Here is a 24388-nt window from a genome sequence, read left to right as displayed (position 1 = left end):
AAAAACAAATAAATCTGTGTGAAGTGTAATTCCTCATGTTGAATAAATCTCTAATACATCTCAATTGGATTCCAGTTCCTGCTAAGATCCACCTGCCCAAGGAGCTCCAGGGAATGGGAGCAGTCCATGCTGTCCGTGGTGATCACATCACCATCAAGATCCCCATCTCTGGCAAACCGGAGCCGGCCATCACTTGGCAGAAGGGACAGGAGATCCTCTCCAATTCCCCGTACCACCAAGTCATCACCACGAGGTCTTTCACCTCTCTGGTGTTCCAGAAGGGAATGGAGAGGAAGGATACTGGCTACTACATTTTGATGGCAAAGAACAGGTTCGGGTCAGACAAGCAAACCATTGAGGTGAACGTGGCTGACATACCCGAAGCTCCAAAGGCTCTGGTTGTCAGTGACATTTCTCGGGACTCCATCACCTTGACCTGGCAACCACCTGCCAATGATGGCGGAAGCGACATCATCAACTACATAGTGGAGAAGTGTCCCACCACTGCTGACAGGTGGATCCGTGCTGGGCAGACCAGTGACTGCAGCATTACCATCATCAACGTGTTCGGAAAGACCAAGTACCAGTTCCGCCTCATCGCCGAAAACCGCTTTGGCCTGAGCCCTCCTTCTCCACCAACGGAGCCCATCAGCACCAAGGAAGACAAGTCTGTGATCCGGAACTACGACGAGGAAGTGGACGAAACCAGAGAGATCACCAAGGAGGAGGCTCTGTTCTACAAGGTCAAGGAGCTGTCCTCCAAGTACGTCATCTCTGAGGAACTAGCTCGCTGCCAGTTTGGAGTGGTCCACCGTTGCACGGAGATTGCAACAAAGAAGACCTTCATGGCAAAGTCCATCAAAGTCAAAGGAACGGACCGCGAGTTGGTTCTCAGAGAAATTGAAGCTCTCAACGTAGCAAGGCACATGAATATCATCTACCTGCATGAGTACTTTGAAAGCATGGAGGAGATTGTCCTGATCTTTGAATTTGTGTCTGGAGTTGACATCTTTGAGCGTCTTGGCACAAGCAACTTTGAGCTCACGGAGCAGGAGATTGTCCGCTACCTGAGACAGGTCTGCTCTGCCCTTCAGTTCATGCATAGCCACAACTTCGGCCACTTTGATATCCGCCCGGACAACATCGTCTACACTACGAGGAGGAGCACCACCACAAAGATCATTGAGATGGGCCAGGCCAGGCTGCTGGTGCCAGGAGAAAACATCAGAATGCTGTTCTCTGCTCCGGAGTACTGCGCCCCTGAGATCCACCGCCACGACATGGTCACAACAGCCACTGATATGTGGTCTGTTGGTGTAATGGCCTACGTGTTGCTCAGTGGCCTCAATCCATTTGGGGCAGAGTCCATCACTCAGATGGTTGAGAACATCTCCAACTGTGAATACATCTTTGACAGCGAAGCATTCAAGGACATCAGCCTGGAGGCCATGGACTTTGTCGACAGACTCCTGGTCAGGGACAGGAAGCTGCGTATGACAGCCCACGAGGCCCTGGAGCACCCGTGGCTCAAGATGAAGATTGAGAATGTCAGCAACAAGGTCATTAGGACATTGAGACACAGAAGGTACTACCAGTCTCTGGTGAAGAGGACAGATACTATTGTATCTGCAGCTCGTATTGCCTACGGCGGCGCCTTTAGGAACCAGAGAGGATTGGCCGTGGGTAAAGTGAAGATTGGAACCGAGTACCATGGCCTTCGCACTGGCCCAGTTATGCACGGTTCTGCTGAAGAAGGCGGCCACGTCAGATTCACCTGCAGCATCACCAACTACGACAAGAGCACTCAGGTGTCGTGGTACCACGGTAACCGTCAGCTGCACTCAAGCGCTAAGTATGAAATCACATACAGTAAAGGTTTTGCCAGCATCTATGTGAAGGACATTGAAGAGAGTGATGATGGGGTGTACAGATGCAAGGTGGTGAGTGATGATGGAGAGGACAGTGCTAACGGAGAGCTCTTTGTCGAGACGGTGAGGAGCATCAGAGAGTACTACATCAGTCGCTCCATCAAGAAGATGAGGAGGAGAGTTGACAAGACCAGACTCCTGCAGAGGCCACCCGAGTTTACTTTGCCTCTCTACCATCGCTCTGCCTACATCGGCGAAGACGTGCGCTTCGGTGTCACTATCACCGTGCACCCGGAGCCTCATGTGACGTGGCTGAAGAATGGGGAGAGAATAAAGCCGGGTGAAGATGACAGGAAGTACACGTTCACCAGTGATAAGGGTCTCTACCAGTTGATGGTCCACAACCTGAGTTTAGATGACGATGCAGAATACACCGTCATGGCTCACAACAAGTTCGGAGAAGACAGTTGCAAGGCGCGTCTCACCGTGGCACCTCATCCCATAACTGAGGAGAGCATGAGGCCGATGTTCAAACGCCTGCTGGCTAACGTTGACTGTGTTGAGGGACACAGCGTCCGCTTTGAGCTCAGAGTCTCTGGAAGCCCAACTCCGACTCTGAAATGGCAGAAGGACGGCCGTGCGCTGCAGTTCGGTGCCAAGGTTGTTGTCCTACAGGAGGACGTGGACTGCCACGTCTTGCATATCCGAGATACGCTGCTCGAGGACGCCGGTGTGTACACAGTCACTGCGACCAACTCCGCGGGCTCTGCGAGCTGCCAGGCTACGCTAAAGGTGGACCGCCTTACCTACACCAGGAAAGAGTATAAGAGCGAAGAGGAGAAATACAGACACGTACAGAAGCAAATTGAAAAAACAAACAAGATGGCCATGCAGATTGTGGCCACGGAGGAGCTCGTACCCCTCAACCCAACAGCCCAGGAAGCCATCAAGTTTGCTGCGGAAATGTACAAGCCTGCAGTGGGCACCAAGAACGTTGAAGGCGAGTTTGACATCACGGTGGAGAAGTCCACCACCAAGAAGTTGGAAGAGGAGAGGAGGATCTTCATGCCTTATGAGATACCAGAGCCTGTGTTCCATGATCCCAGAGCTCTGGATGAGGACAAAGCCATCAAGCACTTCATGCCTCTCTCTGACATGAAGTGGTATAGAAAACTTAGGGACCAGTATGAGGTTTCCGAGAAGATGGAGAGGATTGTGCAGAAGCGGCAGAGACGCATTCGCCTCTCCAGGTGGGAGCAGTTCTACGTCATGCCCCTCCCCAGAATCACCGACCAGTACAGGCCAAGATGGCGTATTCCAAAACTCTCTCTGGATGACCTGGAGACTGTGAGACCCGCCCGCCGTTCACCATCTCCTGAATCCGAGATCTCCTTCAGATCCAGAAGGAGATCTTTGGGAGACATTAGTGACCATGAGCTGCTGATGCCTGTGGATGACTACCTTTCTGTGAGGAGAACAGAGGAGGAGAAAATTATGCTGGAGGACGAACTGGAGTTGGGCTTCTCTGCCTCTCCAACCCACAGTCCTGTCCGCAAGGAGCGACGTGCTATGGAAGTTGAAGAGAGGGCACAGGACGTGAGGTACGAGGCCATCGAATTCGCAGAGAAGAAGAAGAAACGCACGGTTTCTCAGTTCATGAGGAGGAGACGGTCACTTTCTCCTACGTACATTGAACTAATGCGTCCAGTCTCAGAGCTGATCAGACCGTCACGCTCCCGGCCGCCCGTGGAAGTAGAGGGGGAGGTTGTGGGGAGGAGGTCTCCCACCCCCGAGAGAACCCGCCCCCGCTCTCCCAGCCCCATCAGGTCCGTTGAGAGGTCATCCCGCTCGTCCTCCAGGTTTGAGCGGTCTACCCGCTTTGACATCATGTCCCGCTACGAGGCCAGAAAGGCCTCCCTGAAGTCAGAGAGGAAATATCAGGTGGTGAGCCAGACCCCGTTCAGCCTGGACCACGCGCCCCGTGTGACCGTCAGGATGCGCTCGCATCGCATACCGATCGGCCAAGACACCAAATTCACCCTGAACATCCAAAGCAAGCCAGAGGCCGAGGTCAAGTGGCTCCACAATGGAACTGAGATCAGTGCCAGCAGTGAGAAATACGTCTTCACCAACATGAGTGGTGTCTTGTCCATCACCGTTCTGGAGTGTCAGGAGGAGGACAGTGGCACGTACCGCTGTGTCTGCTCCAACTCCAAGGGAGAAGCTTCGGACTATGCCACCCTAGAAGTGTCAGGTGGCAGCTATACCACCTTTTCCTCCCGCCGTAGGGACGAGGATGTCCCCAAAGGATATGTCCCCGAAGTCACTAGGATTGACCACTATCACACCACCCACTTCAAGGCTGGCTATGCTTCCCACACCCAGCTTCAGGTGGAGGAGAGCAAGTCTAAGGTCACCGAGACACATGAGGTTGTGTCCCACGAGAGATATGCAGCCTCCTCAGAGAGGTACGATTCGTCCATCAAGTATGCCTCCGCTGATTACCTGTCATCTGAGTCCTCCTACTCGTCGGAAGCGTTTTCTCTGGCCGAGAAACGCACCTCGTCTGCTGCTAGAGTGAAGTCCTCTTCAGCTGAGGAAGTTACTGTCCACAAGGTGAAGCCTTCTCTCTCCGCCAAAATCCTCACCAAGCCCCAGTCTGTGACGGTTGCCGAGGGAGAGACTGCCAGATTCTCCTGTGATATCGACGGGGAGCCGGCACCAACTGTGACGTGGATGCAACAGAGCTGGACCATGGAATCGTCTCAGCGCGTCCAGGTCACCACCACTCAGTATAAGTCGAGCATGGAGATCTCGTGCGTGACGTCCTCCGACGAGGGCAGTTACACAGTGGTGGTAGAGAACACAGCAGGTAGACAGGAGGCGCACTTCACCTTGACCATCCGGAGACCGGTTCCCAAAAAAGAGGTAGAAGCCGTCAGATCCCCTGAGCCATCGGTAAAGTCACCGGAGCCTCCAGTCACCTCACGGCATCCCTCTGTAGCTTCACCTGTCCCCAGCATCAAGTCCCCCGAGCCTTCAGTCAAATCACCAGCTCCAAGTGTGAAGTCTCCAAGTGTCAAATCCCCTGAACCTGCAGGAGTCAAGACTCCAATAGGAGTCAAATCTCCTGAACCAGCAGGAATCAAGACTCCACTTGGAGTCAAATCCCCTGAACCTGCAGGAATCAAGACTCCACTAGGAGTCAAATCTCCAGAACCTCCAGGAATCAAGACTCCACTAGGAGTCAAATCTCCAGAACCTGCAGGAATCAAGACTCCACTTGGAGTCAAATCTCCAGAACCTGCAGGAATCAAGACACCACGAGGAGTCAAATCCCCCGAACCTGCAGGAATCAAGACTCCACTAGGAGTCAAATCTCCAGAACCTGCAGGAATCAAGACTCCACTAGGAGTCAAATCTCCAGAACCTGCAGGAAGCAAGACTCCACTAGGAGTCAAATCTCCAGAACCAGCAGGAATCAAGACACCACGAGGAGTCAAATCCCCAGAACCTGCAGGAATCAAGAGTCCACTGGGAGTCAAATCTCCTGAACCTGCAGGAATCAAGTCACCAATAAGAGTCAAATCTCCAGAACCTACAGGAATCAAGACACCACTAGGAGTCAAATCTCCAGAGCCTGCAGGAATCAAGTCACCAATAAGAGTCAAATCTCCAGAACCTACAGGAATCAAGACACCACTAGGAGTCAAATCTCCAGAACCTGCAGGAATCAAGTCACCAATAAGAGTCAAATCTCCAGAACCTGCAGGAATCAAGACTCCAAGAGGAATCAAGTCCCCAGAACCTTCAGGAATCAAATCCCCTCTGAGGGTGAAGTCTCCTCCTCCAATCCTGTCCCCCAAGAGGGTTGTCTCCCCGCCCACCGTGAAATCCCCCATTCCGAAACCCCCCAAAGTCCTGAGTCAGCTGAAGGCCGAGGCCAGCGAGGGCTCGGTGAGGATGTCCTGTGTCTGCGAGAGCAGCGTCAGGGAGGTGGTGTGGTTTGTGAATGGCAGGAAGCTCTCCCAGAGCAGCCGCTTTGAGATGCACTACTCTGAGGGCTCCTGCAGCCTCGTCATCCACGACCTGGCAGACAGCGACCAGGGAGAGTACACCTGCGAGATGACGTCCGAGGGAGGGGTCTCCAAATCCTCCTTCTCATTTAGCGGACAAGTGTTCCAGTCCATGCGCCTGAAGATCACCGCCTACCACGAGCAACAGCTGGCCATCAAAGGTGAGTGAGCAGCTGCCTCGGGTTTCCATGTAGGTCTGGTCCAACGTTGTGATGATTTAAGAAGGTTAACGTGGCTACCGTTTCTACCCGCAGCCTCGGGATCGATGATGATGAGTCACAAGGAGTCATCATCGTCCATGAGCTCTACCATGATGATGAAGAAGGAAACACACATGATGGAGGAGTCGTCCTCTTTCTCCACGTCCTCCACCTCTGCCCAGCACGCCATGATGTCATCCATGATGGAGTCCAGCTCTATCAGCAGCATGGCGGCCGAGATGAAGCTTGAGACCATGTCCATGTCCAGCATGTCCTCCATGGCGTCTGAGATGTATGCCATGAGTTCCGGCAGCTCGTCCCACATGGAGGGATCTTCGTTCAGAGCCATCGGTAAGTGAGAAGAGAGGTCCCTCCTTGCATCCTCCGGACGTTCAATCCTAGTTACTTTAAGAATCTATTCTTAAATAGCAGCGATTTTTCATATTCATTTCATGTTATATCTCACAATATAATCAGAAATAACTAATGAGAAGGATCAGTAGACAACTAACGAGTGACCTGTAATATCTGTAATTGTAAAACCTCCTCGTCCCACCACGGTCTCCAGGTTCTGCTCCCAGGATCGAGGCTCTGCCCGAGGACATCAGCATCGAGCCGGGGAAAGTTCTCACGGTCACCTGCGCCTTCTCTGGAGACGCCAAACACATCCAGTGGTGCCGCGGCGGCAGAGCCATCGAGGTGACGGCCGGCGGACGCTTCCACATCGAGACCTCGGAGGACCTGACCACCCTCATCATCACTGGGGTGAAGGAGGAGGACGCCGGTACCTACACCCTGAAGCTGTCCAGTGAGCTGGGGTCCGACTCGGCCACAGTCCACATCAGCATTCGATCGGTGTAGAAACCCCAAAAAGCCACCCAATATCCAAAGGTCCCCCTTCCCCCACGTCGATGCCTTTTTTTTATTAGTCGAGCAAAATGATAAACGTGAAAAAGATCTGGATTCCTGTTCTTGTAAATATGAACTATTTTTTCTACCAATCTTGACATTAATTTATGCCAAACTAGACTCAAATCGAACGTTGTTATAAAATGTGCCATATTGGTTATCTCTGACTGAGGATTTTGAATCAATTTTTCTGACATGTACATAATGTATATAGCCGAATTGAACGGTTATGGGAAATGTATGCATTGTTATTTATGACAATAATATATGAACTGAAACTAAGTGAAACTAAGTGTAGTTTGACGGGAGAAAGTTCCTCGAGGAACGAATACCCCGTCAGACGGAGAAACTAAACTCTGTGCCTCAACCACGCGTTGAAGTCTGAAGCTGCCTCGGCGGGTCGAGAGGCTCCCCGTCGACGTTACCGCAACCGAGACAGAACCTTCGTAGATTCGTAAGCGGAGCGCGAGGTCCCAACCGCTGTTTGCTTCCTACCCTCGAGCACGCAGGGCGACCGGACCTCACCCTCCGACCGATCTCGTCGTACCGCCATTTCGATGACGCGCTCACAGTGCGAGCGGCCTGCACTCCCTGAGCTGCCGTGTTCTTTTTGTTTGAGAGCTCCGCCTTTGGCTGGCCGACCGCCGGCTCGGGTCTCTTCTCTGATCTCGGCGGATCGAGAGAGTCCGTCCCCGCCGCTCGGCCTGCAGAGGCGGAGCTGCCTCTCGGAGGTCTGCAGAGTGTTTGTGTGGTACTTTTAGTTGTTTTAGGAGCCGGTCGAGCCGAGCAGCCGGAGCACCAACGGCCGGCGGCGCGAGGACGTCGCTCGGCTCTTTGACCGCCAACAGTCGTAGAGTTACGCAGCCTCCTTGAGTTTTATCCAAGTATTGATTTAATAAAGCATGATTATCAGCACTACAGGTCGTCTCTGCGGTGGTTATTTCTGTTTGTTTATTGTCCTGCTCCTATTTTATTTTGAAAATCACAAGTTCAATCTTCACTCGTGTTTAAACCTTGGTTTTCTCTTATACTAATATTCAAGATCACACTTGTTTCTCTCTAGTGCCTTAAAATTCCACAGAACCACAAATATATCTTTTTTTATTCATTTTGAAATGTCTGCTGTGGATTTGAAGCAGTTTATTTTGATAAAATAACACAATTAGTAATATAATAAGTAATCATCTTAAATCAATGACTGAATCGTCTTATTCTCCACACGAACACACACACTCAAGTACTCACTTTAATCAAAAGTCACAGTAAAGCATCTAATTTAACTCCTTATTCAGCATTTAGAATAATCAGAAATAATGAATAGTTAATAAGCTAGTTTGAGCTCATCATTTGTATCATAAAAATGTCTTGTCTTCCAACAGAATAAAACCTAAGTTTATGCAGCCTGCAGGTGTCAGGATAGGACCAGAATATGAAATATATACAAATATATACAGTGTGTCTCTAGTTGGACTCTCCCACTGTTTCCTTCTCTGGTCGCTTCGGCCCTGTTTGAAGTCCTTTTTTGTCTCTTTGGGTTTCGCTTTGTCCCTTCATGGTTGTTTTTGGTCTCTTTGGGGTCCATGTCTATGTCTTCTTTCTTTGTCTCTTTGGGGTCTTTGTCTTCCGTCTTTGTCTCTTTGGGGTCTTTGTCTCTGCTTCCTTCTATGTCTCTTTGTCTTCCCTCTTTGTGAATCGTCTCATCTTATGAGTCTAGAGCCGGAAAGACAACATGGTTGAGACTAAAAACCAAGCTGGAGACGATAAAAATGAAACTCAAGGATTCAAATTGTCGTCACAACGACTTCACTTCTACACGAAGGAGTCGACACGGCCGACCAACAAAGAGAACACAAAGAGAACACAAAGAAACGGCTAATTAGAGTCATTAGAGAAGCTCTGCTAGAGACACACAAACACACACAGAAACACACACGGTGATGGATGCTTCTGGCCCGTGGGACTTGGCTGCCGAGCTGCTTTCTGTCTTCCTAAGATCATGTGACTGAGGAAAGCATCCCAGCTGGCAGGTTCAGCTTCAGCGGGAAATCACGAGGAGCCGAGGCTGCAGGCGGCGGAGCCGCGGTGCACAAACACTGGCTCGGGGCCCGCCGGAGGGACACGAGAGATTTAAGTGGGGCCTGCCCAGATAAATATTTATCAACAAGTCTTATTTTATTATACATTTCTGTCTGCAGTGAGGAGGAAACATTTAGGTTGAAGACCAGTTGAGCTGTTGCATTCTGGATGAGCTGCAGAGGTCAGATGGCGCTGGCAGGTGGAGCTGCTTGGAGGAGGTACGGTAGTCATGGCGTGAGATGACCAGAACCGTCTGAGTTGTGTTCACCTAATGTTGTGCAGCATTAAGCTACAGAAATATGTTGTTGCTGTGGTGTCGAAGTGAGGGAAAGGTGACAGTCGAGTGTCACACCGAGGTTATAGTAGTCAGGGTGGGGGCAGGACAGAGCTGACAGAGAGTGGGTGGAGAGCACGGTCGTCCTCCAATCAGAGAATTGGCGATTCAATCGCAGGGACTGCTCACCTGTGTGTCGATGTGTCCTTGAGCAAGACACTTCACCCAAACATTGCTGCTGTAGCTGTGATTAGCGCTATTGTAGAGTGCAGTATAAAGTAGTACACAAAATGGCTTGGAAGATGGAGCGCGGTGGGAGGGGGGAATCAAGGAGGTTGGAAAAGATGGAGAAGTTTTCTAGGGTTAGAAAATGAAGATTGAAATCTGGTTTGGTGGAACGGACCTGTGGCATTGTAGGAAGACACAGAGACTCAAGAGAGGAAGACAGGCTAGTGTTGACAGAGTTAAGATGCATGAGAGAGAAGGAGTCCGTTGAAGGGAGGGCTGATTAGTCAGGAGGCGACAGAGGGAGCGATTGTTACCACCGACAGGTACTCAGTCAGGTGATGTGAGAGTGATCACATGGATGTCAGAGTGAGGCAGAGCAAGGAAGCCGGAGAGAGTCTGTCTTGGTGGAACTAACTGGTGGAGGCCCCTTGAGACAAGGTATCTGACATGTGCAGAGGGTGGATACATAATAGAGGAAAGGTAGTCCTGAGACGAGGTGTTGGACATGTGCAGAGGGTGGGATACGTAGAGGACCATTGTGTGAAGGCCTGCTAGGCCCGTAGATATACGGACAGTGACGGATAAGTGTAAATACAGGAGTGTCACCCTCAGACTACTGAATGAAATTACTGGTACTAATACTACACATATCGCATTTCATAGTATCCTGTGTGTTTGTCTCTGCAGCAGAGAGGCAGACGACGAAGACAGGCCTGAGGTGACTCCCTCTGTGGCGTCGGTGTTTGATGTTGCTCTCTGAACAAGAGGAGGAGGAGGAGGAAGAGGAGGTGAAGGAGGAAAACATAGATGACAGAGAAACATTCCCTAATCCGGTTGTAGGTACATTCCCTTTCTTTTGGTTCAGAAAATCCTGTTGTAATAACAATTAAGACATTTGAGCATCCCCTGCTTTATGGTCTATTAAAGACCTGTCAATCAGCATGTAGTCCCGCCCTAAAGCATCCCCTTCTTTATGGTCTGTTTGACTCTAAATGGACCATCATTCACTAAATGAACATCATGCTGCATTGAAGAAGACTTGAAACTAGAGACTGAGACCATAAACTCATGTTTAGAATGTTTACTGAGGGAATAAAACAAGAGAGAAGTAGAGTCATTTCCTCATAGACGTCTATGGGACCAGAGGAGTCGCCCCCTGGTTCAATTCAATTCAATCACAGGAAAAAAATTGACCATCAAATAGAACCACCACCAGATAGGAACAGGGTCCAGATTGAACCATGATCCATGGAAACCATGCAGCTTTGTGTCCATTACATGTTTTCCTCCTTTACTGCTTCCTTTACCTTAAATTTGCTCATCTACTTCCTGTCCAGGGTAGCATGATCGTGTCTCGCCGTATGAGCTGTGAGAGCCATCTGTTGGCCCGGTGCATTTACCAGAAACATGAATACTGCAGCAATGGCGTCTGATGGAGACGTGTATCTTCTTCTCTGATGTCGAACCCAGAGGAGACGGAGCAGCTTTAACTGGAGGACAAACAGCAGCATGGGGGCTGTCGCAGTTAGCAGTTAGCTCCACACGCTCCTGTCTTTGATTTAATAATGCAAACTAATGTGACACATTTTGCTCATTACAGTTGACAGAACAACAACATCAAATGAATATGTTAATGAACCAACTTTTAATCAATGTCGCAGGGTTAAACTGGAGAAATAATGGAATTCATGGCAGAAGCGAGAAGGCAGGATTCATTTTAAAGACCTTTCGTAATGAGACAATGCCCTTTCATATTAAAGTCATCATTGTGAATTAGGAAGAACAAATAGAAATAAAGCCTGGACAGAGACGGGAAAATTAAGCTGTCAGGCAACAGATAAGAATAAGATGCAACGGCGTAACTCCATCTACAGATGTCATGTGACGCTGGTTAGCTAAAGCTAAAGTTAATTGAACGCTGGTGGACTATAGCTAACGTTATTTAACTCTAGCTAGGGTTAGCTAGCTTTAGTTAAATGTTGATTGACTGTACTTTAAATTAGTTGACTCAAGTTAACATAAATTGAATGTTACTTAATTTGACAATAGAAAAAAACACACAAGATTCTGAAAAAAATAGTTGATCATGATAATTAATAAAAATGATATTTTTTTGCCATAAATTTAGGAAATTTAGAATGCTTTTTACTCTGTATTTACTCCAGAGTAAAAAGCATGTAATCAAAACACTAAAGTATAGTTTACTCATAAATTAAGTAAATGGGAGTAGTTTCTGCTGAAAAAAAAGAATTCTCTAACTTTAAGGAAGGAGCGTACAAATAATTTATAGTCTGACAGCATTGAAGTATTTTGAAACAGAACAGCGTCCCCTCATATTCAGCTCCTTCATCTTCTTTCTCTTTCAGAAGGACTGAAAGTGATCAGTTATTAACATATTTAATTACAGATGCAACTTGAGCTTCTTTGTAATACAATAAATCAAATGAAATGATTCTCTTATTTCACCTCTTAAATCATCCTTTTCATTTCATCATATTCAAATAAAGACGTAACTTCAGCATAATCCAAGCTCCTCAGATGGTCTGTTTTGATAGAATCAAAACAAATGAATATTTTGCATTTCCCTGAATTTTTCTCCGGTTGAAAGTATAGCTTATTAATGTTTAATGTTTTACGTCCCAAACAAACTGTCAGAAGACTGTCAGAGAACAATCCATCAGCACCACGGAGAGCGATGACAGATTTTAAAGACAACGTGTCTCGTCGTCCATCCATGAAACGAGAGGAGTGGAATCAAACCGTTCTCTCAAACCAAATGGTGTAAAAGATCAACTTTGGTATTTCTTCTCTCTGGTCCTGATCCGAACTGCCGAGGACCACCATCTAGGTCCTTGGTGTCCCACACGCTGATACAGCACACTAGGCTCAGGACACACACACACACACACCAATAATAGAGTGTGTGTGTCCAAGTCTGTGTGTGTGTGTGTGTGTGTGGTTTTTGTGTCACACTGAGCCGAGGCTGTCGAAGCCACAGAACTTCCAGCGTTTCTCCAGAGTCGCTCCGACGCCACTCAGCTCCTGTCTGAACATGTTGGGGAGACGAACCATAAGACGCTCCAGGTCCACCGCAGACACCTGGGGGACAGGGAGATGGCAGGGGGACAGACAGGCAGGTCATTAAATCATCAGACTGCACAAATGTATATGTGTACAAGTGGATCAAGCAAACGCCGCCATCTCACCTTCGTGTCCAGTCTCTGGATGTAGGACCACAGGTACTCCAGGTTGGCTCCAAACGGATGAACATGGAGGAAGGTGGACATGACGCCTGCAGAGAGAAGACCATTAAACATATTATATATACGTATTAGGGCAGGGAACGTTAACGTGTCATAAATACGTTAACCTAGCAATCCGACAATGATTTCATCATGCATTAAGAGCATTAACACTGCACCTTTAAATGGACATTTTTATATATGAAAACTCTACCAGACGGTTATTTGTAACCACTGCAAATCGGAACGAGGTACTACGAGCCTGTGGTACTACGAGCCTGAAGTACTACGAGCCTGAAGTACTAATTAGTTATTCTTATTATAATACGTAATATTATTAGTATTACATTTTTTGTTTGTCCAATTAAAATAAAATAATTGAGGGGAAAAATGACATTAAGATGTTGCTAATCATTGTAGTTCACTGATTGTTGAATAGAAATAGAATACACAAAAAAGTCGGTTACATTTTTCATCTTCCCCCCTAAGTACGTACAATTATACACAATATTTATTTAATTGATTTTACGTGTCAAAAATTACATACCGACCTTCTTTTTCCCTATTTTTTACATCTTTGTTTTAATATCTGTCGGATTATGACATCATATCGCATTCATACGATTTGCTGGATCTTTTACGTCAACAACATTTTATATATAAATTGTTCATCATTTATGGTTTATTACAACATTACTAACCCCAAAAAAATGATTCAGCTGTGTTGTAATCACAATAAATAGACAAAAAGGAAATATCAACATGATGAAACGTCTGATGGTTTTCTTACTGCATTAATGCTAAGCTATGCTAATGTTCTCAGCGCTGATGTTAATTATCTTAGGAATCATAGATGGAGATTGGTTTCCTTAGTTTAAAGACAAGAGGAGGAGGAGCCTCAGCTGATGAGCTTCAAGAAGAGAAGAAGGTTGAATAAGGTATCAGAGGATCACTCCCATGAACACTGTCCTCCTCCTGAGTGAGTATGTGTGTCTTTAAACGTCTCCTGCAGAATAAAAGCAGGGAGAGGAAGACGAAGCACCGGCCTTCCTCCTCTGCTCGGCTAAGAGAGATAAATGTGCTGCTGAAGCAGTAATGGATTCAGCCAGTGAGACGCAGATAGGGAGCAGAGAAGAAGAAGAAGAGACAGTTTGTGTTTCGGACTGATTCTCTGCTTCTGGGCTGAAGGCCCCCCTGATAACCCCAACCCCCCCCCCCCCCTCCCCTCCCCCACCCACCTATGCTGCTCTATAATGCTCTGCAGGCAAAGAGCCCCAGTCTACCACTAACCCCCCTAAAGCTTAAAGCGTCATTCTGTGCAGTGACCAGCAGGGGGCGACTCCTCTGGTCCCATAGACGTCTATGAGGAAATGACTCTACTTCTCTCTTGATTTATTCCCTCAATAAACATTATAAACATGAGTTTATAGTCTCAGTCTCTAGTTTCAGGTCTTCTTCAATGCAGCATGATGTTCATTTAGTGAATGATGGTCCAAACTGACCATAAAGGGGGGGGATGCTTTAAGGCGGGGCCTAACGCTGATTGACAGCTCTCTCTACTAGAGTTGTATATGCCGTCCCTACATTCTCGTCATATGGTCACTTCACGTTTGCTTGTTGATAAAAAACAAGATTGGCGAGTTCCTGTTCACCTGTAACTATTAGAGAACGTTAGATATACATATATACACACACACACACACACACACACACACACACGTATTCATGTGTACATGAACACAGCTACTGACCCAGCAGCAGAGCCTCCTTCTCCGACGCCACGGCTCCTCTCATGACGACCTCACTCCTCCTCTCTCTGCTGAGGAACGATGAGGGAGCACATCCATTCATCGCCTAGGCAACCACACACACACACGTTACACATATGAAGCAGAGGAGCTGGTATATTTAGCTGATAACACCACACTCTACTCTCTCGGCTCATGCAGTAACTAACAAAGTATTGCTTAGTACACACTAGAGTACTGCTGAGGACAAATAAGCACTAAAACACACCCACGTGGTTCTGAACAAAAAGCTATGTAGCTCTCAGGTTTCGGCTTCTAGTTCAGTAGATCTGAGGTCAGAAGTTCATTTGTGTGCATGTATGTGTGTGTTGTGTGTGTGTGTGTGTGTGTGTGTGTGTGTGTGAGAGAGCTCTCCTTCTAACACTCAAGTAGAAGACTAGCGGTACCGGATTGTGGAGGTCTCCATTGGTCCGGTCCACCACGTCTCCGTTAGCGAGCAGCTGGAGACAAACAGGACGTCAACACACAACAGAGGGGAGCGCTTGTTTTGTTTAGCTGTTGATTTATGGATGCTGCTGTTAGAGGAGTTAATGAAACACTGTCTGTGTGTTTCATGTGGGGAGACAAAGGCCTGATGCATCATGGGACTTATTGGACACAAAGCTATTATTGAGTCGATTCCCTCAACTGTTTTCCTAACTCCTCGTGAACTCTCCTAACCTTCTTTCCTTGACCCTGTGACGTTTTCTACAGAGGTCAAAGGAAGCTTGTTAGGAGGTACTTTTTGGACTATTTGAAACCAGCCCTGAATTCCCATTCAATAAAAGCTGTGAAGAAGAGAGGAGAGGAAGGAGGAGAGGAGGGGAAGGTACCGTCTGACTCACCTGGTCTCTCAGGTGGACGACGCCCCCCTCCAGGGAGCGATGCTCCTCCCTGGCCTCCTCCAGCTCGGCCTCTTTTCGCCTCAGCTGCTCCTGCAGACTCAGGAGTTGCTGGAAGACAAACGTTGAATCTTTAGAGACAAAGGAGATCAGCTGATAATCAGGTGGCTTGTTTTTATCAAACTTCATTGATTGATCAAATGAATGAAGAAGAGGAGGATGTGACCTCACATTACCCAATGAAAATCAATCACTTCTTCTTCTGCGGTGCTTTCTTTGCAACAACAAGCTATACACAAATTATTAATACTATTAATATTCACATATTAACATCAGTAAATAGAAGTTCTATTTCCATCCATTTCTTCACATTTTGTCAGAATTAATAGATACAAATTTGGGAAGTCAAACTCAGGAATTGGGTGGATCTCTTTCTCCTCTGATGGGACTGGAAGCGAGTAGTAAGGTGAACATTGCAAACTGATGAGGAAGAGATTGACGGCTGATCTGTGGCTAAGCCCCGCCCCCCGACAAACTTTCACCAACTGCAAGGGACCAATCAGAAAGCTCGCCCACCTGCTGCATGTGGTGCATGTTCTGCTGCAGCAGCTGGATCGGAACCTCACAGCTGGGAGTCACTGGGGGATCTTCATCATGTCTCCCTCCTCCTCTTCCTCCTCGCTGCTCCCTCTTCAGAAGCTCCACCTCATTCCTGTACGCCTCCAGCTGCCAACGCAAGGAGTCGTTCTCCTCCTTTAGAGACGCATGGGTCTGATCACACGCTCCTGTGGGAGGAGGAGGAGGAGAGAGGAGGGGAAGATGGGTAGGATAGGAGAAGGGGATGAGCGAGGATGAAGAGAGCAGCAGATGAAGTTGAACCTGTAGCCTTCAGTGTGAAGGTGACACACAGGAAACAGGTATTGATGATGTCATCAGCTCATGCGTACCGATGTCCTCAGTGCGAAGCCTCTTGCAGGGAGTGTCCTCCTCCTCCTCTTCGTCCTCTTCTTCAGACATCTCCATCTCCTCCTCCCGTCTGATACCCATGATCTCCTCACTGTGAGCGTTCCTCAGCTCCTGGGACGCCAATAAATGACACACAAAGAGGATGTATATGTATTTGTATATATACAATATATACAATAAGTATTTGTGTATATACAAATACGTATATATCCTCTCTGTGTGTCATTTATATATATGACGGCCCAAGCCGTTGCCATGGCGACACATGTTGACTTACCACGCAGCGACCACTAGAGGAGGACGATCACAGCCGGACTGTCTCATCACTGAGTCTTACCTCTTTCATAAGTGGCTCACCTGACGTATGTGGAGGCTCCAGAGGCTTCAAATTCAATTCAAACAATACAACTAGATGCAATTCATTCAAATCCATCCCAACATGGATGATCAATAGGTTTACCTTTGTGATGAGCCGAAGCTCAACCACACTCCATTCATAAAAACAGAGATTTAACTCGTTTCATTTTATTCTCAGACATAAATGTGACATAACCTCAAAGAGACTAAACACTGAACAACATTCTCCTCATCCATGTTTGATCCACGATGTCTCACGCAGATTTCAGAGACATCAGATCTTTGGAGAGCCCTGTGTCCTGTCTGTCTGCCTCCTGTCTGTCTTCTGTCTGTAAGCTGTCTCCTGTCTGTCTCCTGTCTGTCTGTAACATGTTTCTTGTCTGTCTTGTGGGACTCAGACGTGTCTTCTGAGAAGAGATGGTTCACTAACCTCACACTGCTTTCTCCAAATGTCTATGTTCTTGCGCTGAGCTTTTGAGAAATGGTCCCAAGCCTTTTGCCGGGTGGCAGCGGTGAAAACGGCTTTGATCTGCTCAACTTTGGGGTGAAGAGGAAGGAGGAGAAGGAGGTGAAGGAGGAGGATGAGCAGGAGAAGGGGCAAGAGGAGAAGGAGGAGGAAGAGGAGGATGAAGACAAAGCAAGCTGTTTATGTAGCGTTGTAGCAATGACTGGTGCTAACAGAGGACAAACACGCTGTCCTCGGGACCTCCTCATGTTTTAAAACAGTGTCATCATGAGCTCAGGTCCAGCTACACCGGGCCAGATGGGAGGAGTTAGAGTCCGTGGGCCATTTGTTACCGGGCCGCACCACAGAAAGAATCTTCTAGAATTTTTTGTTGTCCCATTTTTTGTCGCCTCTGGTCCCATAGACGTCTATGAGGAAATGACTCTACTTCTCTCTTGATTTATTCCCTCAGTAAACGTTGTAAACATGAGTTTATGGTCTCAGTCTCTAGTTTCAAGTCTTCTTCAATGCAGTATGATGTTCATTTAGTGAATGATGGTCCATTTAGAGTCAAACAGACCATAAAGCAGGGGATGCTTTAGGGCGGGGCCTAACGCTGATTGACAGGTCAGTTCTTAGTTGTCATTTTAGTAAAATGCTTGTGTGGTTCCTTCAGACCAGATGTTCCTCTGGGTCCTGCAGAATTTTTACCGAGCACATGATGACACAATGTCGAGTCCAGTCAACATTTTAAAAAAGTCACTTTTATCTCCCAATAATAACAAAATCTATGACCATAAATCTCTGACACGTCCTCGACCAACATGAAACACGATGAGCTGTGATTGGAAGCAGAATATTGGTTCTGCAGATGTGTCAATAACAGCTCCATTCTGATTGGTCGGTACACTGATGGTCATGTGACGAGCAGGTCTCTCCGGCTGCCGCCACGTACCTGCGTTGCGTGCTGCTTCACCTGTACGACTGACCTGGGCAACATTTAACCAGAGCGGAGGCGGAGCTTCAGCCTCCTCCTTTTGTTTTACAATGAAAGTGAATTAAAGCCAAATGTCCTGAGGTTAAATGTTGCCTTTGAAAGTGTTCCTCACAAATACTCACCGCTGAGGCGGATTCCTCCTTAAATCTGCATGAGATGATATTTCATCATCATCTTCATCATCAGGCTCCTTCAGTTCTCCGACCCACTTTGTGATCTGGTTTTTGTGTTCCTCGACTGAGCTGTTCCAGGTTCCCTTGGGTTGAAGGCCGCTCCGCTACGTCTCTATGTGGTTTAATTATATTCTTAACCATTCTTTAGTATATTCTCTAGTTGAATCACTTTGTTTAAACTGGTTTTAGATTTTACTTATTTCCTTTTTCTAATCACTACCATCACATTTCTTGGTTCCACTTGCATTTATTCTGATTTTATTTCACTGGGAAGCCTAAAAAACCATAAACACATTTATGTAATATGGTATGAAAATTAACGTTAAGCTGAGGTTGTAGAGAAGTACGAGGAGAGATCATTGATCAGCGAGAGACAAGGAGGAATACTGATTAAATACGAATACCGTAAAAGCACAAAAGTGACATCATCAAACGATGATGAAGTACTAAACTCCTTATGGGGGACAGACCTGCAGCGGGAGCTGGCTTTGAGCATGTTGGGGGTGGGTTGTCATAGCGACATGGCTGCAGAGCCAATGACTCGCATCGTAGGCGAAGTGATGGATGGGACTCGCTGCTTGCTTATTAGTTACATAAATACAGACACTGGTGAGATAACAGATCACATCCAGCACGTCGGCTCGTTAATCCAGACGTGAGCAGCTCCATCTGATCCTGGTTTAACTCTCTTTAGATTAAACCCAGAACTATTGTGAAGGCACATATAGAGTTTTACATCTATGACTAGAAAATGCATTTCCTGCTGAAAATGCGTTGGAATGCAGGCTGAAAATATGAAAAAGTTGCTTAAAGTACAGAATTGAAACAAGCTGAAATACATTTAAAAATGGCTGAAAATACAGAAATTTTCTAAACATTGCTGAAATAGAAAAGGCTGAAATACATTTAAAATTGCTGAAATTACAGAAATGAGAAAAGCTGAAATGAACTTGAAAGAATTGCAAAAAAAGAAATGGGAGAAGCTTCTATGAATTTGAAAACACAAATAATAAAAGCTGAAATAATAGAAATAGGAAAAGCTGAGAATTAAAAAATACATTTTTTGTAGTAATATAAAGTTTAGTACTATAGTTGTAATTGTGGTACTAGTGGTACTAGCAGCAGTAGAAGAAGTAAGTACTAGTTTCACTAGTATTTGAAAGCAATTGTGGTGTACCCATTGTTGAGGTACAGATAATCATTGAGGCTTTTATTTTGAAATAATGGAATTGGGTGGGGGGGTTTGAGAGACAGACTGTTTGTTATTCAAACCAAATGGACTTGGTAAAATAGATTTGTACAGCGCTCTTCTAGTCTTCTGACCACTCAAAGCACCTTAACACTACATAACATCATTCACCCATTCACACACCAATGACAGGACCTACCATACACAGTGGCACCTGCCCAACCAGTAACTAACATTCACACAGTGTAGTCACAGCTAGAGGAACAATTCTGGGATCAAGTGTCTTGCCCAAGGACACAGTGACATACAGGTTAGCCAGGCCTGGGATCAGACCGCCAACCCTCTGATTGGAGGACGGCCGCCCGCGCTCCCCACTCACCCACAGTCGCCCTAAGCTAAGAAAACTAAAGTTATTAATTGATGGGCCTCATCAAACATTACAGTAAGAATTCCCACCATTGGGGTTGAAATACTAGTAGTACTAGTAATATTAGTAGTAGTAAAAGTCATTTTAGTAATACTACCAGTTGAAATACTAGAAGTACTACTAGAAGTACTAGAAATATTAGTAGTGGTTGTAGTACTATTTGAAAGAGCAATACGTATTTAACAAAACAGCTTCATCCTAAGCTTCATGGCTAAATTAGATAATCATTGCAGCTTTTATTTTGAAATGATGGTATTGGGGGAGTGGGTGAGTAGGTGCAGGGGTTGAGAGACAGTATATATTATTTAATAGGCCTCATCAAACATTACAGTAAGAATTCCCTCCATTGGGTTGAAATACTAGTAGTAAAAGTATTTTAGTAATAATACCAGTTGAAATACTAGAAGTACTACTAGAAGTACTAGACATTCTAGTAGTGGTTGTAGTACTATTTGAAAGCGCAATAAGTATTCAACGAAACAGCTGAATCCTAAGCTTTATGTTTAAATAACATAATCACTGCAGCTTTTTATTTTGAAATGATGGTATTGGGTGAGTGGGTGGCGGGGTGGGGGGTTGAGAGACAGTATATATTATTTAATAGGCCTCATCAAACATTACAGTAAGAATTCCCTCCATTGGGTTGAAATACTAGTAGTAAAAGTATTTTAGTAATAATACCAGTTTAAATACTAGAAGTACTACTAGAAGTACTAGAAATATTAGTAGTGGTTGTAGTACTATTTGAAAGCGCAATAAGTATTCAACGAAACAGCTGAATCCTAAGCTTCATGTTTAAATAACATAATCACTGCAGCTTTTATTTTGAAATGATGGTATTGGGGGAGTGGGTGGGGGGGTTGAGAGACAGTATATATTATTTAATAGGCCTCATCAAACATTACAGTAAGAACTCCCTCCATGGGGGTTTGAAATGATGAGAGAAGGTGGAGAGAAGGAGGTCATGTCAGGCTGCACTAATCAGCTAATTAGGATCAGCTGTGAGTCACAGAAAGAGCCCCAGCTCGTTGGCGCGGCAACGGAGCAAGGTGCACTTAGCTCACAGACAGTTACCGAGAACCCACACCTCAAACAAATGCTTCCTGGAGCAAAACTATTTGGAGTAGCCAAAAAATAATTACATTTTGAGCGACACAAGACTCTACCGAACGTTTGAGTGTAGTTTTTATGTCTTTATGTCTTTTAAAACTGCTCTACCAACAGTTTACAAAACATGGACCCTCTCTTGTCTTCCGACTTTGCCCGCACTCTAGCGCTCACTCTAAATTCGAAAAGGACCCCAAAACTAGTGAAACATAATGAGTGGTTATGAAAAAACTATAATAGATATCAACAAGCTGTTTTTTTTAGGAAATTGTTAAGACTTGTGTCAACATTTTAAAGTTTAAATGGTGTCTCTAGCTGAAAGATTGGAAAAGCTGAAAAAGTTGAAAGTTGAAGAAGTTTTGAAAGGATTTGAAATTTAATACATTAGGAAACCATGTTAAAAAGGTTGAAGATATTAATTTATATTAATTCAATTATAAGAGCTAAAAAGCTGAAAAGTCATAGCACCCCTCCCCTGAATGAGCTGAACATTTTAATATTTGAATGGTCTTAATAGCTGAAAGTGTGAAGGAGTTGAAAGGTGCGGCGGAAGAAATAGAATATGAAGAAGATGAACTAGAAAATGCATTTCCTGCTGAAAATGCGTTGGAATGCAAGCTGAAAATAATTTCTAAAAGTTGCTTAAAGTACAGAAATGAAACCAGCTGAAATTATTCTAAACATTGCTGAAAGAATAGAAAAAGCTGAAATACACTTAAAAATGGCTGAAAATACAGAAATGAGAAAAGCTGAAATGAACTTGAAACAATTGCAAAAAAACTGAAATGGGAGAAGCTTCTATGAATTTGAAATCACAGAAATAATAAAAGCTGAAATTAATTTCAAAAAGTTGCTTAAAATGCAAAAAGCTGAAATTATTCAAAACATTGCTGAAAGAATAGAAAAAGGTGAAATACATTTAAAAATGGCTGAAAATACAGAAATGAGAAAAGCTGAAATGAACTTGAAACAATTGCAAAAAAACTGAAATGGGAGAAGCTTCTATGAATTTGAAATCACAGACATAAAAGCTGAAATTAATTTTAAAAAGTTGCTTAAACTGCAACAAGCTGAAATTATTCAAAACATTGCTGAAAGAATAGAAAAAGCTGAAGTACATTTGAAAAGCTGAAATGAACTTGAAAGAATTGGAAAAAACAGAAATGGCAAAATACAGAACGAAAAAAGCTTAAATTACTTATAAACATTGCTGAATCTTTTTCATTCAAACTAAATGAACTTGGTAAATGGACGTGTACAACGCTTTGCTAGTCTTCTGACTACTCAAAGCGCTTTAATACTAGATGACATCTCTCACCCATTAATACATTGATGTCACAACCTACCATACACAGTGGCACCTGCCCATTTGCACAGAATAAACAAGACAGGAGAAGATCCTGGCAACAAGTCAAAATAAAATATAAAAATCTTTTTGCAAATAGTGTAGAAATTACCAAGAGCTTTGTGGCGGTCCCATCAAAAACGCCCCTGGATACTTCCGGATAAGTTAACAGTCATGTCTTGATGATGTCATAGAGATGCGCGGTTTTGTGAAATAAAGATGGACGCATACAGCGCCAATGACTAAAATAAGTACTAAGTGTTTCACTTGGACAATTAAATGTTAGTGGACACACACAAATACTACAGCCCCCATCTCGATTACAATTGTTCACTCCTCAGTGCGCAGTTTCGCCCACCAGCGGACCCCCTCCTCCCCCCCTAACCCCGGCTGGCCCACCGTAACTTTTGACTTGCTTATTAACTGACGGACCTTCTTGCGGTCCGATGAAGGTTATTAATAGTATATTAGGTTGACGCTTTGTTGCGTAAAATAAAGACCAAACGATCTCCTGTCATTCGCGTAAGAAAACAAACTCACGTGTCTGCAGCTCAATCACCGAAGGAACAACGTCACGCCACTCCCCGTAGCTTTTGACGTGCTTATTAACCTACGGACCTTCTTGCGGTCCGCGAAAAGGTTATTAATAGTATCACTCGCGTAAAAAAATAAACTCACGTGCCTGCAGCTTAATGACAACACCGAAGGAACAACGTCACAACCACGGTTTAAGTCTCCAGCGGGGAGTAGCCTCGTTAGCAGTTTAGCTAGCTAGCAATCTAGTACTTATGGCTCTCACATGTCTCAAATATCTTACGGTCCAGCCTCCACATTACTTACGGTCTGCTCATCCCGGGTCTCCGTCCCAACTCACGACACGCACGTCCACACGTACCGTTATCTAACCACGGTTAAACCTGCACGTCCCTGAGCTGCGTCTTTATGGCCATCGATCAACAGCTGATCGCTAATTAGCTCGCAGTGAAGAGAGTGAAGAGATTTAGACAAAATCCACACCTCAAACAAATGCTTCCTGGAGCAAAACTATTTGGAGTAGCCAAAAAATAATGACATTTTGAGAGACACAAGACTCTACCGAACGTTTGAGTGTAGTTTTTATGTCTCTATGTGTTTTAAAACTGCTCAAACAGCCGTTTACAAAAAGTGTACCGGCTGTGTTTTTTTTTTTTAAATGTCGGCAGATTTGTATGGAAGCGTATGGGGCTCGGGGCAGACTTTGTCTCACAACCAGGCTCCTCACGCAAAAAGTAAATAACTCTGACATTCCAAACTTATACGAGTCCAACCAGCACAAGCACGGCTAATGTTTTCTTTTTAAATGAAGGCTGAAAAGTGAATATTGTGGCCGTAAAGATAAAAGTGCCTCTTTTTTTTTTACTGAATCCTCACACGGCGCTCACTCTAAATCGCGGGACAATCCGGAAAACTCCACTCTAAATTCGAAAGAAACCCCAAAACTAATGAAACATAATTAGTGTTTATGAAAAAACTATAATAGATATCAACAAGCTGTTTTTTTTATAAAATTGTTAAGACTTGTGTCAACATTTTAAAGTTTAAATGGTGTCTCTAGCTGAAAGATTGGAAAAGCTGAAAAAGTTGAAAGTTGAAGAAGTTTTGAAAGGATTTGAAAATTTAATCCATTAGGAAACCATGTTAAAAAGGTTGAAGATATTAATTTATATTAATTCAATTATAAGAGCTAAAAAGCTGAAAAGTCATAGCACCCCTCCCCTGAATGAGCTGAACATTTTAATATTTGAATGGTCTTAATAGCTGAAAGTGTGAAGGAGTTGAAAGGTGCGGCGGAAGAAATAGAATAATATGAAGAAGATGAATAAGTCGGAATAAAGATTAGA

General features: G+C 45.2%; 2 protein-coding genes across 10 annotated transcripts in view; one reads left to right on the top strand and one right to left on the bottom strand.

Annotated features, from left to right (window-relative positions):
* ttn.2 (titin, tandem duplicate 2) overlaps positions 1-7971 on the top strand; it is a 160705-nt gene extending 152734 nt beyond the window's left edge. For all 6 annotated transcript variants that reach the window (XM_062565050.1, XM_062565049.1, XM_062565052.1 and 3 more), the window contains 3 exons: positions 76-6105; positions 6199-6495; positions 6713-7971. In XM_062565050.1, the coding sequence (XP_062421034.1) occupies positions 76-6105; positions 6199-6495; positions 6713-7005 (6620 nt within the window). In that variant the 3' untranslated portion in view covers positions 7006-7971. The remainder of the gene's footprint in view (positions 1-75; positions 6106-6198; positions 6496-6712) is intronic.
* Positions 7972-11329: 3358 nt separating this feature from the next.
* Positions 11330-24388, bottom strand: part of enox1 (ecto-NOX disulfide-thiol exchanger 1) — a 33667-nt gene continuing 20608 nt past the window's right edge. For all 4 annotated transcript variants that reach the window (XM_037488658.2, XM_037488659.2, XM_037488661.2 and 1 more), the window contains 8 exons: positions 17256-17362; positions 16450-16579; positions 16079-16287; positions 15506-15613; positions 15068-15121; positions 14625-14727; positions 12838-12923; positions 11330-12730 (listed from right to left, as the gene is read on the bottom strand). In XM_037488658.2, coding sequence (XP_037344555.2) covers positions 12599-12730; positions 12838-12923; positions 14625-14727; positions 15068-15121; positions 15506-15613; positions 16079-16287; positions 16450-16579; positions 17256-17362 — 929 coding nt within the window. In that variant the 3' untranslated portion in view covers positions 11330-12598. The remainder of the gene's footprint in view (positions 12731-12837; positions 12924-14624; positions 14728-15067; positions 15122-15505; positions 15614-16078; positions 16288-16449; positions 16580-17255; positions 17363-24388) is intronic.

Source organism: Pungitius pungitius, chromosome 10 (assembly GCF_949316345.1).
Source record: "Pungitius pungitius chromosome 10, fPunPun2.1, whole genome shotgun sequence".
Lineage (NCBI taxonomy): Eukaryota > Metazoa > Chordata > Actinopteri > Perciformes > Gasterosteidae > Pungitius > Pungitius pungitius.
The sequence above is the reverse complement of the archived record's forward strand: the minus strand, read 5'-3'. Positions and strand labels throughout refer to the sequence as shown.